General features: G+C 37.2%; 4 protein-coding genes across 7 annotated transcripts; 2 read left to right on the forward strand and 2 right to left on the reverse strand.

Annotated features, from left to right (window-relative positions):
• Positions 1 to 254: 254 nt before the first annotated feature.
• On the reverse strand, positions 255 to 2,514 carry LOC108361440 (UBX domain-containing protein 4). The gene is made up of 5 exons (XM_017614058.1): positions 2,342 to 2,514; positions 2,059 to 2,193; positions 1,350 to 1,975; positions 615 to 1,264; positions 255 to 555 (listed from the first exon to the last, which is right to left on the reverse strand). The coding sequence occupies exons 1-5, from the start codon at positions 2,421 to 2,423 to the stop codon at positions 336 to 338; spliced, it is 1,713 nt and encodes a 570-aa protein (XP_017469547.1). The 5' UTR covers positions 2,424 to 2,514; the 3' UTR covers positions 255 to 335.
• Positions 2,515 to 3,754: 1,240 nt separating this feature from the next.
• LOC108361442 (uncharacterized) lies at positions 3,755 to 4,576 on the reverse strand. The gene is made up of 3 exons (XM_017614059.1): positions 4,318 to 4,576; positions 3,993 to 4,209; positions 3,755 to 3,932 (listed from the first exon to the last, which is right to left on the reverse strand). Exons 1-3 carry the CDS (start codon positions 4,399 to 4,401, stop codon positions 3,901 to 3,903), a joined length of 333 nt encoding a protein of 110 aa, XP_017469548.1. The 5' UTR covers positions 4,402 to 4,576; the 3' UTR covers positions 3,755 to 3,900.
• Positions 4,577 to 6,272: 1,696 nt separating this feature from the next.
• Positions 6,273 to 8,363, forward strand: LOC108361436 (SET domain-containing protein 4). The gene is made up of 2 exons (XM_017614052.1): positions 6,273 to 6,456; positions 6,727 to 8,363. The coding sequence occupies exon 2, from the start codon at positions 6,929 to 6,931 to the stop codon at positions 8,273 to 8,275; it is 1,347 nt and encodes a 448-aa protein (XP_017469541.1). The 5' UTR covers positions 6,273 to 6,456; positions 6,727 to 6,928; the 3' UTR covers positions 8,276 to 8,363.
• ABCB7 (ATP binding cassette subfamily B member 7) lies at positions 6,287 to 12,623 on the forward strand. 4 transcript variants are annotated; one of them, XM_017614049.1, is made up of 9 exons: positions 6,287 to 6,456; positions 8,663 to 8,792; positions 9,529 to 9,649; positions 9,724 to 9,887; positions 9,955 to 10,121; positions 10,186 to 10,296; positions 10,366 to 11,160; positions 11,213 to 11,488; positions 11,559 to 11,759. In XM_017614049.1, exons 1-9 carry the CDS (start codon positions 6,319 to 6,321, stop codon positions 11,757 to 11,759), a joined length of 2,103 nt encoding a protein of 700 aa, XP_017469538.1. In that variant the 5' UTR covers positions 6,287 to 6,318. The 4 variants fall into 4 exon arrangements, with proteins under 4 accessions (XP_017469538.1, XP_017469537.1, XP_017469539.1 ...); XM_017614048.1 differs by having other exon boundaries at positions 6,319 to 6,456; positions 9,475 to 9,649; positions 11,559 to 12,623; XM_017614050.1 differs by lacking the exon at positions 6,287 to 6,456 and adding an exon at positions 8,080 to 8,168 and having other exon boundaries at positions 9,475 to 9,649.
• The last annotated feature ends 20 nt before the right edge of the window (positions 12,624 to 12,643 follow it).

Below are 12,643 nucleotides of genomic sequence, written 5' to 3' on the forward strand. Positions count from 1 at the left end.
ACTTAAAAAATTTCAAAAACTCCATAATTGGAAAATGGAAAGTCAAGCATTTCGCATGAGCGGAAGCAAGTTGACCGACTGACAACAGCGTTTCCTAAAGATACACGATACACAAATAGTTGTCGCGAAAAGGTTTCAATTCGAAAACTTTTCCAAATTCAAAAATTCGATTTCTTCGGCTTTGCAAGACTTGCCAGACGCGAAATAAACTTTAAATGTTGTATAAATAATCTAAAATAGTAAAATTTCTAAAATCAACCTTTTGTAGGATTATGTATTTTAAAGAAAAAAGAATTTTATATGAGCTACACTAAACTAGAAAAGGATGCAAGTATCTATTGTTGTTGTGTAGAATTGCCATTCCAAGTCGCATTTTCGTCATCTGAATCTTTATGGTCTGTTAAGCGATGAATATTCGAGCTGCCATAACGGCGATACGGTTTTGTTTCGCCTTTTTCAGTAGCAGACTCAGTTGAAGTAGAGGGATTGTTGCCCAAAACGGATCCTGCAGTAATACCGCCTCCACCAAAACGCTCCATGTTACGACGCTTTGCACTGAAAGAACGGATATACCCTATTTTGTGATGTAGTTATTTTTATTTGTTTGCACTTACGCATCATGATGTGCTCCGTTTTCTTCATTTGCTCTCTTAGCGGCGCCAACATTTTTATCTGTTTCGTTATCGTTTCCTCGCTTGTCACCCGTAGTTATATTCTTTATATAGCCAAAAATTGAAAATACTGGAGAGAGTATGGTCATAACTAAAGTGGTAAACATATTCAGAAGTCCACCAGAACGCGCAATAATAGCTGCTGGGCTGCTCTTACTCTCTTTGCCAATTATTAGTATGACTGCACTTGGAAACAGATTCAACTCAGCAAGCGTTTGAGCATCATGCTCGACATTAAGTTCTCTTTTGGGGTATGTTGTAGCTAAAGTAAAATCTTTTATGCCCGTTCCAGGCAGTAAGTCGTTACGCACATATTCGCGTAACTTGGCAAGTGTGTCTTGGCAATTAAAGACATGCGTCGCTGTATTACCACTTGCAAAACGAAATTGAATTCGGGTGCTGTCGGGAGCAACAAGTGGGCCACCACCGTTATTAGAATTATCTTCTGCACTTGTGCTTGCTGCGTTAGCATTAGCGGCTCCTTCTCCGATTGATGCAAATTTTTGTGCACGCTCTGCACGATCTCCAGCTATTTGTGCACGTATCCTTTCGCGGGCTGCCATTTCCTCGAGTTTTTCACGGCGAATATTATCCTTGGGTACAAAATTTAAAAAACAAACCAAATTGTATGAATTATTGACATACATACATATATGTAAGAGATCTTCTTTATCTAACCTTTAGTTCTTTTAGTTCGTGTTGACGCTGCCATTCTTGTGCATTTTGGAATTCTTTTCGCTCTTGCTTACGCCTCAATTCATGTTCCTTTTCCAATTGCTTCTCTTCGGCAAGCCGCTTCCGTCTTTGTTCCTCCATATTTCTTCTGGTTTCTTCTAGTCGGACGTTAGCATCCATTTCATTTTGCTCAACTTGATCTATAGCCGATTTGGCTTCCTTGTTAACAATAATTTCCTTTTCTGGTTTTGTTTCTTTCGGCTTTTTATAGCACACGCCGCCATCGCACACTATTTCCTGCTCATCATCATCATGTTGAACTTTATTATCTATCTCCATTGTCGAACTACTTGTTGAAGGCTCTGTGCTGAGAGAACGAACTGGAACCTCTTCTTCTGGTACATTTTTGCTCGTTACAGTGCTGCTAGCTGGTGGACTTTGAGCTTTTTGTTCAGCCTCAATAAAAGAAGACGAAGCGTGCACAGCGGATGTACAGCGGCCGGAAGAAGTGAGCACTTTATTAATTTTCTCTTCCAGTTCCTCTACTGAAGCAATAATGCCGGTTCCAATTTCAAGTGGGGTGCCGGATTTTCCTATAAAAAAGATTGATGGTACTGGCACTACTTGGTCTAAATATTAAAAGAGAGATTAAAAGGATGCAATTGTTTAAGTTTTATAAACATATATATATATTCCAAAGTCTAGAACTCACAAATAGTTGCGAACTGCATATATGATTGGCTATCACTTTCGATTTTTATAGCAACAAAATCGTCAGACTCCAACTTCTCGCGTATTTTCTGACTATTTATAAAATTTGTAAGTTTTGTAGTTGACTCATCTTTCCCTGTGGACATGCAAAAAAAAATAAAATAAACGCCATATTCTAAATCAGTTTATTTTCGGTAAATTATCGACAAGAATGACGTGTTCCGTCGCTGCAAATTTTTTTATTTTCATTTTCCCTTGGCCAAGCAGCCAGCATTCCTACGCACCTTCAACGTAAACAACGAAAATTGCATTGTTCGCCTTCGATTTAGCAACTGCTTCTGCAATGTTACCGTTGTACCAATTCATTTTAAATTTTCCCACGGTTTTCAATATTTTTGTATAACTAATTTGATATCAAATAGAAAACTGCAAATTTCTTTTTCAATCTCAAAAAAAAAATAATGAAGAAAATCAACTGATTGGAACAACAATGTTGCCGTACTATGATATTTCCATAAGTGAGACTTGGAAGCACTTATTGGAGTTCAGAGAACTACATTGGTTTTTAAACTGAATTAATGCCCATTCCAGACTAGTTGCATTGCGACAAGATATAATTTTATTTTTTAATTAAAATTAAAATCTATGAATTCAAATGCCCGCTACGAATACGAAAAAATTGCTATCACTGATTCCGAGTGAACTCGAAAATATCGTTGCCAGCTTCGAATGCTGATTCGAAATCAATTAGTGCAAAGGAAACAACAGACATTTATGTATGTCATTTTGCTGGCGCTGGTTCATCGGGCGCAATGGCCGAGTGTGCAAAGCACTAGACCGCCAATTGAGAGAGCCAAGTTCGAGTCCGAGTCGTGGGGCAGTGGGGATTTTTTTATTTAATTTTTGTTTATTTTTTAATACAAATTTTTTTTATTATATTTTTAGCTTAGATTTTATTATTTTAAATAGAAAAATATTTTTTTTTTAAATAAATTTTTATGATATTAAAGTAACTAGGTGTATTTCCTTACAAATTGTTGCTAAACTATTATTTCCTCGATTCATACAAAATATTAATTCATTAAATAGCGTCTAGCAGATGAATGTGTGTATGTACATATGTATGTCATTGGTATTTTACGTCTACGTTTACACAAATATATGGAATTATATCAAACTATAACAAATTTGGGATATAATAAATATTTAATATTAAAAATAATGCAGCTTTCTTCCACTATTTTTAAGATTGAGTGATTTTAAATTTTTTTCCGACAGCATAATCTCGTCGTAGAGTATCTGTACGAATCTTCATTACGAACGGATTCAATGAAGGCTCTCTACGAATTTCGAATTTTCATTCGTACAAATTCGGATTCTGTGATAGCACTTTCGTAGATTTCACGAAAATCGAAGCTACGATGGATTCTGTGATAGCCCTGAATATGTTCGTGCTTAAACTTTTGCTAAGCGTTTCTCCTCCATTTGTGGTGTGTGTCTTGATGTTTTTACACAAATGGAGGGGCCTACAGTTTTTCCCCGCCACCGAACGACAAAATGGATTTTTATGATTAGCTTTTTCATGGCAGAAATACACTCGAAAAAACTTATTCTATTTTAGCGTTTCCCGGACCAGCGAAGCGAACGCAGGGCCTCGCACCTCTAACACTCAATCACAGCGAAAATGAAGCATTTCCAAAATAGGTATTTCAAAATTTTTGCTGATTTAATATTTAAAAATGTTTAGTTCATTACATAGGTATATACGAGCTTTTTTAATATACATTTTAGTAAATGAAACTTAAAATAAGTATTCCAATCTATCGGGTTTGTTTGGTGGTGCTTAGTGGTCTACAATTTGGGAACTATCCAACTCTGCAAATAGAATAGATTGATTACTCGGTTTAATATCTTTTTAAATACAAGTCTCTTTACCTGATTCAGATAGAATTCTAGCACTGGTTACGGAGCCAGCGCGTGAGGATATTTCACTCCGTACTAAATTTAACCTAGGCAAACGAATGCAACAACGACGCATTTTGGAGTCTTTTCCAATGGAGCCGTCAATTTTGCCATTGGTACATATTACATTTTCCGAACAACGTTGTAGCCGCACTGCACAACGTCTTATTCTTTGGTCTAAGATTTGCTCCTAGAAAATATTAAGAAAAACAATTAATTAAACCGTATGCAATCGAGAGTATTTTTGTGCTGAATCCTCTGTAGAAGGCCAGCACTAATGACTACTATCACAACGCACCTGTACTTCTGCTGGAGTAATTCCGACATATGATAAACGGTTTAGCTTTACGGAGCACTTCTTAGTTTTGATTGATGAATCCATGTTTTGTTAAATAGGAATTGTTACAATAAAAAACGATTTATTAATATAATTCTCTTAACAGAATTTCACAAAATTTTCTGTGCTGGAATTGTCAAAATGGACGCTGTTATCTTGCTTTTAATTATCGCTGGCGAAACACCTTTTTATGGTTTTGTTTTGAACATACTCCTTAAAAAAGTGATGCCACATGATTGTAAATAGAAAATAAGGTTATGTTTACATAGAGATTCATAAGTGGAATTCGCGCTTCTGTTTATTTGTTGTATCTTGAGTAAATGTTATTGAATGAGCGTGTGATTTGTTGTTGCTAGTGGTAAAATAAATACGCTTGCAACAATAATCACACGCTCATCTAGTTACACTTACGCATACATCTAATACACTGAAGACGAATACCACAATATTTGGGCAATTCACAAGATGTCGTATTTGTCGTGTTTGTCGTGAAGTCATGATATTTCATGACAGTTGTAAAAATGTTGTTATTGTTTTGTGAAGAAAAATAACACATGACGATACAACTCTGCAACCTATGTTTATTCGGTGTTATGTGAGGTTAAGTGCTGAGATATAATAAATAATCGTAACAGGTGTTCACAACCGTCGTGTTTTAACACAACTTTTGTTAGGAAAATATAACTTCACAACACCTTGTGAATTGCCCAATTGTGTGTACTTCCTGCAGCCGAATGAACCTCGATACACTAGTAATTTTAGGCGGGTTGAAACGACTTTTTCACGGACGAGAAAGGGAGAGAGTAATAGTTTTACTCAACAATTTTAGACGCCGAAAAATGCTTTGGAATTCGGTCTGAAACACATCCGTACATGTCTGATAAACGAATGTGTGTTTTACGTGTTGGTCTGCTATCAATCTGCTTTGACACATCTCACAAGTACTTTTTCAGGGCTCATTCCCTAAAGCATTGTTTTATTCCTTTAAAACACAATTATTAGTTGCGTTCTCCAACTTTCCTGGTTTAAAGCCTGTAAAACTGTCAAAAAGCAAAAGAATCCAGGGTACCGAGTACGAGAACGCTTTCGGGCAAACAAAGAACGTAAATGTATAAGAAGCGACAACTCGTTACTTTGAAAATGTGCCGCGACGATTTTGACCGTATCTGAAAGGTTGAGACAAAGAACGTAAATCATTTACATTTACATTTACGTTCTTTGGTTTTGGCGATTTTTTTCAGAAACTGCGCATTTTTTAAACAATCTGTACACCCTGCTTATCAATAGGTGCGTTCGACAAGTCAAAAATTTGTAATAGTTTAACCAAATTTTTACTGGATGGCGTTCGATAACGACAAAATATTATCCAACACACAAAAATTGAGAGAGCAAGCGTTCATTTTGATGCAAGAGAAGCGTTCATTTTGTACTGGCAAGTTTTAGTCAGCAAAAATTATCCAACACGAAAACATATGATCACAAAACATATGGTTGCAATTTTTGTAAACAAACAAAATTGCATTTTCCGGGTTTTGGTATTTATATGCTTTTTGGCTGCCTGCTATGTGACTTTATGATAGCGGCAACTAGTTTTTACTTCTAGAAATGTTCCTGGCGAATATTCAACGTTCACTTTCCTTTTTTCTCTATGGAGGCAACATGAATTTTAGTTTGTTTACAAATAAAACATAAACAAAGTCAGCTGGTGTGTCTTCTTCTTCCGGTTTTTGCAAGTAATGGCTAATTTCCTGTTCGTTTACTTTTTTGCTTTTTCATTTCTTTGGGAGAGAATTTTCGAATTTTATCGAACGCAACTAATATCTTTCAGCTCGTGTCAAAGTGAACAAACCTAGTAAAAACAGCTGATACACAAAATGAAAAAAAAATAACAATAGCAAGTTGAATTTAACAAATTTGGACACGAGAGATAAGTTGCTTTTGCGAACACGCGTCTGTTAAATTATGGCTGGGCTTGTGCACTTGGCGCGATTGTGCAGTAAACAACAGCAAATAACAACAAATAGGCGTTTCTCTTGCATTGTTGGAAAAACTTGCAGCGTACTTAAAGCGCATAGACATCGTCAATCGCCTGCACACTTGGTAAGCAATTTTTTTTATTCACTTCCGTCAAACTCAAGGCCATACCATGCGACTATCTTAAATTTCGTAACATTAGATATAATCACCATTTGATACACGTAGCATGATCAGGCATAACCATATTGTTGATAATGCGCTTCTGGAGTGGTCAGTCAAACAGTGTTTGCGAATGTATTGTTTTGGCCTTCCGTTTAGTAAAATATATGAAATATACATAAGATAGTGTATGCAGTTATTTACGGTTTTCCACTTATCTATTTCTCGTTGCAGAATTGTTAAACTACTAAAAAACAACCAGAAAATATTTTATAAATTAAACCAAAGTAAAAAGGCCAAAGCAATACCCCTCGAACACTGGTTGCCGTGAAGCTCAGAAGCAACTCAAGACTTGATTAGATTACACTGCAGCGGAAGAGGGAGATCTAGGACGAACAATCTTTTTACTTATAAGAATTTTGGCAAAATAAATGAAATGGGCAGAACAAAACGCTCCAGGCAGCGCAAAATGCGTATTAGAAATACATGTACCGGCTCGAAAGATGTGCTGACGCCATTGCTACATCAACTGCACTGGTTGGGCTGGAAAAATACAAACGATCTTACAGCTTGCGACTTTCTCACATTAGGTCGCGGTATTTGTTCAAAAACGCGAAAATTCCATGCCGGTGATACGCTCATAAGCTTACCGCTCAAATGCTTAGTAACAATATCAACACTAGAAGATTCAGCGCATTTCAAAGCTCAATTTGACGCTTCAAAATTCAATAAGGAACAAAAAGTACCTTATCAATCACTCCTTGCCCTTTATATATTGCACGAGAAGCACTTGGAAGGTGCATCCCATATAAACGCTTATATAAACTCTATACCCAAGCAGTTTAGCAACACCTATTTCTGTCCAATAGCTGAATTGCAGCGCTTGCCAGAGGAAATTTTGGAAAAAACCGTTGAGCAAAATCGTGTCATTCGTGAAAGTTATGCATGCTTAAAAAGTATTTTCAATAGCACTCAATGTAGTTATTGCCGACAGTCTTACTTTGAAGAAATCTATACTTTAGACGCATTTAAATGGGCTTACTTTGCTGTAAACACACGCAGTGTTTATGTATTTAGCCGCCAATTCAAACCAGATAAATGCTTCTTTCAGCCGCTCTTAAGTGACGAGCCAAACATGGCCTTAGCACCATTCCTAGACTTGTTTAATCATTCAGTTGATGTGAGTACCAGTGCCGATTTGCTGCCAACTGGTCCCAATAAACAACTGGAATTTGTTTTGACTTTAGAAAGCACAAAAGCTGTGATTGAACCACGTTCGCAGCTGTTTATTAGCTATGGATCGCTATCAAATTTCAAATTACTAACCGAATATGGTTTCTACATAACACATAATCCACACGATTATTTCATCTTTTCACTAGCAGACATTGAGGAGTTTTTAAAGGAAGATAAAATGAATAGGAATTTAATGCTGCATCGCAATAAATTTGCCTTTATACGCAATCACAATTTGCACGATGAGATGTTTGTGCATTTGGACGATGGGGCTTCACATAATTTATGTGTGGTGCTACATTTGCTGGCGCACGAAGAGAGTATCTACCCGAATGTGTTGAATCAAGTTGCATTTGGGGCAGCTGAAAATCTAGCCAATGTCGTAGAGGAAGTACGCGCACTTGTAACATATAAAATAAATGCATACAGAACTTTCAAAGGTGATTTGGAAAAACTTCCCACTTTGAGTGAAAGCGGAAAAGTAGCGAAAGGTTATTTAGAAGAATGTATAAGATTTTTAGAAGAATATTTAGATAAACATTTCTAAATATTGTAAAGTAATGCTTAAGAAAATATGTTAGTTTTATGTTTCCTCTTTGAATAAAACAAGTTTCTTTTGTATTAAAAATATCTTTCATTCTGGTACAGTAAATTTTTCGCAATATGTATATGAACAATTTTCATTCTGATTTCTTTTCGATCATTTTTTTTTTCATAAAAATATAATTCATACTACAACAAAAAAACATAAAAATTAAATATCTAAACTTTGTGCAAAACTCAGGAATTCAATAAAGGTGCATACTGATTTGCAACTTCCTAGCCGGATTTTTTTTTGCGTACGCGGTTATTATTTTATCCCATTCAATATTATTCTTCCATGGAAGAAACTGCGTGAAAAATTGCCAAAAATTAAAATTATTCTATATTGCAGTTTTGCTCCAGTCGCTCTGTAGCCGACAGCGATGATGTTGCGAAAACGCAGAAGAAGAAAATCACGCCATTCACCCCTACGCCAGGGAACAAGCTACTTGGTGGTGTACTGGTGAAGAAAGTGCCCAAAGGTAACTAAGATTCAATAAGACAGTATTTAAACGCATCATCGAAACCAACGGCTTAGTGTTAAATACAAAATAAAAAGAGAAGGTAATAAAGTCCTTGGGAGAGCAGATGTCAAAATGGTATAGGTGTCAGTTGGTAGTATTACCGAAAAAGGAGTGCATGCCGATACATATACATTTGTATACATATTTACAATCGCACTCGTAAATGTATTTAATTTACAAAAATTACGTAAAGTTTGCAATGCCGTTTCCTTTATATTGAGTTGAAAGTTTTAAAGAAATTATTTAAATTGCAGGCATGCATATTGTAAGTCCTGTGCATTTCCGGCTCTTAATCAAAGTAGAAATTTCCAAAATTTTCTCATTTAAATAATTTCTTCCCAATTGCTTTGATTTCCTGCTTTGTTGAATTTTTCGTTCCATGGTCATTTAATACAATACTTAAAGGTATACTAATTTTAACCATATTGTTTCTTTCCCCCTTGTTTGTGTCATTATACCATTTCTGATTTTCTTTTTTTTTTGCAATAAGTTATATATGTATTTACTTACGTAACTTACGTTCCAGAGCTAACTGTGCTAACATTCTTCCTTTAGTTTTTTATTAATCATCAATCAAACGCTTACTGTTGTTGTGTGCCTTTGTTGGGGTCTTACTTTTGAATTCAGTAACTCCCCGCAGGTCCAGCAACAACAGCGCAGCGGCTTCCATTACGAAATTGTCATGTTCATTTAGGCGGCACTGATGGGGGCAGTACTCTGGGGAAACTCGACGCGCCGGAGGTGACGTCACAAGATATGATGCGTGCAATGATGCACTACATCTGGCCAAAGGAGGATGCGCTTGTGCGAAAACGGTACTTGCACCGAAGCCTTTTACATGCGTAGTTCCTTTTTTTTTTTAAATTATAAATTTTTTCTCACTTCTCAGTGTGGCTATCTCCTTGAGTCTGCTGGTTGGCTCCAAATTGATGACGGTTTGTGTGCCGTTTCTGTTTAAAGGTGCCGTCGACACGCTGAATACGATGAATACCTTGAATATGGATACACCACCCGACACGGTGCTATCCGTAGCCACTGCCATGCTGCTTGGATGTAATACACACCGTTTAACTGCTTACTACAAGATCATGAATGTATTGAATACACTAAATACTTTTAGATGGTGTTGCGCGTGCCAGCGCTGCTGCCTTCAATGAGCTGCGAAACGCAGTCTTCGCCAAGGTGGCACATCATTCCATACGGAAAATTGCCACGAACGTGTTTTTGCATTTGCACAATTTGGATTTGGCATTCCATTTGAATAAGCAGACTGGCGCCTTATCCAAGGTAAATTATTTTAGTGTAATGCTCGCGGCAACTTTCCAATATATGTTAAATTTATCCAATACAGACCATTGATCGTGGCTCGCGTGGCATAAACTTTGTGCTTAGCGCTATGGTTTTTAATATTGTGCCAACAATATTCGAATTGGCTTTGGTATCCACCATCTTGGGAACTAAGGTAAGCAAACTGCCGCAAATACATACATATATTCGTAAATCACTTTTCTATATACAAAATCTAATCCAGTGCGGTTTAGCATTTGCCGGCGTGTCAATGGGTTGTGTTGGCATCTATGCTACATTCACGCTAGCTGTGACGCAATGGCGCACTAAATTTCGCATCTACATGAATCAGGCCGAGAATGAAGCGGGCAACAAAGCTGTCGATTCACTGATCAATTACGAAACCGTCAAGTATTTCAATAATGAGAAATTCGAGGCTGGCCGATATAATGAAGTGTTGAAGAAATACGAGGTGGCTAGTTTGAAGACGAGTACCAGTTTGGCTATGCTGAATTTTGGACAAAATGCTATCTTCAGTTCAGCACTTAGTGTCATCATGTTGCTGGCTGCCAATGAGATAGCAAAGGGAAATATGACAGTGGGTGATTTAGTGATGGTTAATGGCCTGCTATTTCAGCTTTCCATACCACTAGGTTTCCTAGGTAGCGTGTACCGAGAGGTACGCCAGGCGCTGCTTGACATGCAGGCAATGTTTACGTTAATGAATGTCGACACGCGTATAGCCTCAGCACCGAATGCACCCTACTTGGCGGTTGGCTGCGAGAATGCATCAATTGAATTCAAAAATGTCAGTTTCGAGTATGAGCCGGGCAAACCCATCTTCAAAGATATGTCTTTCAGCATACCAGCGGGCAAAACAATTGCTTTCGTTGGTGGTTCTGGCTCGGGAAAATCGTCGATGGTGCGCCTACTCTTTCGTTTCTTCGAACCTAACGCGGGTAAGATATTCATTAACGGACAAGACATCAGCGAAGTGGATTTGGACAGTTTGCGACGTGTCATCGCTGTAGTACCGCAGGTACATTAACTTAATTTGTGTCACTTAAGTTCTACTACATTGTTTTGTGTAGGACTCAGTGCTCTTCCACGATACCATTCAACATAATATACATTACGGCAACTTAAACAAATCGCAAGAGGATGTGGAAAATGCAGCCCGCATGGCGGATTTGCATGACTCCATTATGAGTTGGCCCAAGCGATATGAAACCCAGGTGGGCGAACGTGGCTTAAAGCTATCGGGCGGCGAGAAGCAGCGCGTGGCCATTGCGCGTGCCATACTGAAAAATTCACCGATTCTCATATTCGACGAGGCAACGAGCAGTCTGGACTCTATAACCGAACAGGTATTGGAAATTTTTTAATCGTTTAACGAAATAACATTCAGCTTTACTTTTTCTATCCGATTTCCTCTAGCATATTTTGCAAGCCCTATCACGCGCAACTCAGGGCCGCACTAGTATATGCATAGCTCACCGGCTTTCCACCGTCATGGATGCCGATGAGATATTCGTATTGGAAAATGGCCGAATCGGCGAACGTGGCACACATGCAGAGCTTTTGAAGAAGAATGGCCTATATGCGCGTCTATGGGAGGCGCAAACGCAACAATTCTGACCAGAAACATCTGATCCGCGACTGCCTTTTGGTTGTTTAAATGTCATGTAATTTTATTGTTGTTGATTTACAGAGAGGCTATTTAATGATTCATTGTCAGTATGTAGTTATGTATGTTTAAGCATCAAACTTAGAGAAAACCACAACAATGGGCCGTATGAATGAAAACAAAGCAATTGCTCTTTCTTAAAATTTCAGACCTTTTTTAACCGACTTCCAAAAAAATTAGGAGGTTATCAGTTCGCCGGAATATTTTTTTTTTTTAATTTATTTCAATAAATCGAGTAATCTGAAATTTCAAGAAAACACAATTGCTTACAGTTTTTATTCATGCGGATATCATAAACACTAACAAATGCACACATCAACTAACTAACCTATACCCATTGCCGTGTATGTATTTGTAGTCAACTTAAAGTCGACTTTAAAATTATTGGGGCATATTCTTGTCTACGTACGAATCGAAAATCATGAAAATTTCTTTTCATTTCCTATACAAATATTTCAAATTTTCGATTCGTACCAAAACATGAATACGCCTCATTAAGAAATTTTTGAATTGCTTCTGAGTTAAAAATTCGTTTCAAAAGCTTTTGCCATTTCAACTGGCGGCAATTGTGTATAGGCATGAAACCTTGTTAATAAACACACACACACACACACACATGATTTGTATTGTACTGCTGTCGTTTTAAGGTGAAAAGTCGCAGGCAGTTGCAAATAGATAGACACTAATGAGAGATGCTGTATCACCACCCGGTCTAAACAATGATTTGTTAATAAGATTCCTGTGAGAGTGCCAGCCCAGTGCTGTATTGTAAATAGAGAAATACAAAAAATATATAAAAAAGCTTAAAAACAATAAAAACGTAGACTTATTTCTT

This window comes from Rhagoletis zephyria, unplaced genomic scaffold (assembly GCF_001687245.7).
Source record: "Rhagoletis zephyria isolate East Lansing unplaced genomic scaffold, Rhagoletis_zephyria_1.1 Rzeph_scaffold_00763, whole genome shotgun sequence".
Classification (NCBI taxonomy): domain Eukaryota; kingdom Metazoa; phylum Arthropoda; class Insecta; order Diptera; family Tephritidae; genus Rhagoletis; species Rhagoletis zephyria.

Excerpts from the sequence above, each read along its gene's own strand:
- LOC108361440 (XM_017614058.1), bottom strand. The coding sequence starts at position 2,423 with ATGAATTGGTACAACGGTAACATTGCAGAAGCAGTTGCTAAATCGAAG. Across the intron at positions 2,194-2,341 it reads TTTCGTTGTTTACGTTGAAG|GGAAAGATGAGTCAACTACA; the intron begins GTGCGTAGGAAT and ends GCATGTCCACAG. Across the intron at positions 556-614 it reads AACGGAGCACATCATGATGC|TGCAAAGCGTCGTAACATGG; the intron begins GTAAGTGCAAAC and ends CCGTTCTTTCAG.
- LOC108361442 (XM_017614059.1), bottom strand. The coding sequence starts at position 4,401 with ATGGATTCATCAATCAAAACTAAGAAGTGCTCCGTAAAGCTAAACCGT. Across the intron at positions 4,210-4,317 it reads TTACTCCAGCAGAAGTACAG|GAGCAAATCTTAGACCAAAG; the intron begins GTGCGTTGTGAT and ends AATATTTTCTAG. Across the intron at positions 3,933-3,992 it reads TAGAATTCTATCTGAATCAG|AGTTGGATAGTTCCCAAATT; the intron begins GTAAAGAGACTT and ends TTCTATTTGCAG.
- ABCB7 (XM_017614048.1), top strand. The coding sequence starts at position 6,319 with ATGGCTGGGCTTGTGCACTTGGCGCGATTGTGCAGTAAACAACAGCAA. Across the intron at positions 6,457-8,662 it reads GTCAATCGCCTGCACACTTG|TTTTGCTCCAGTCGCTCTGT; the intron begins GTAAGCAATTTT and ends TCTATATTGCAG. Across the intron at positions 9,650-9,723 it reads GATGCGCTTGTGCGAAAACG|TGTGGCTATCTCCTTGAGTC; the intron begins GTACTTGCACCG and ends CTCACTTCTCAG.
- LOC108361436 (XM_017614052.1), top strand. The coding sequence starts at position 6,929 with ATGGGCAGAACAAAACGCTCCAGGCAGCGCAAAATGCGTATTAGAAAT.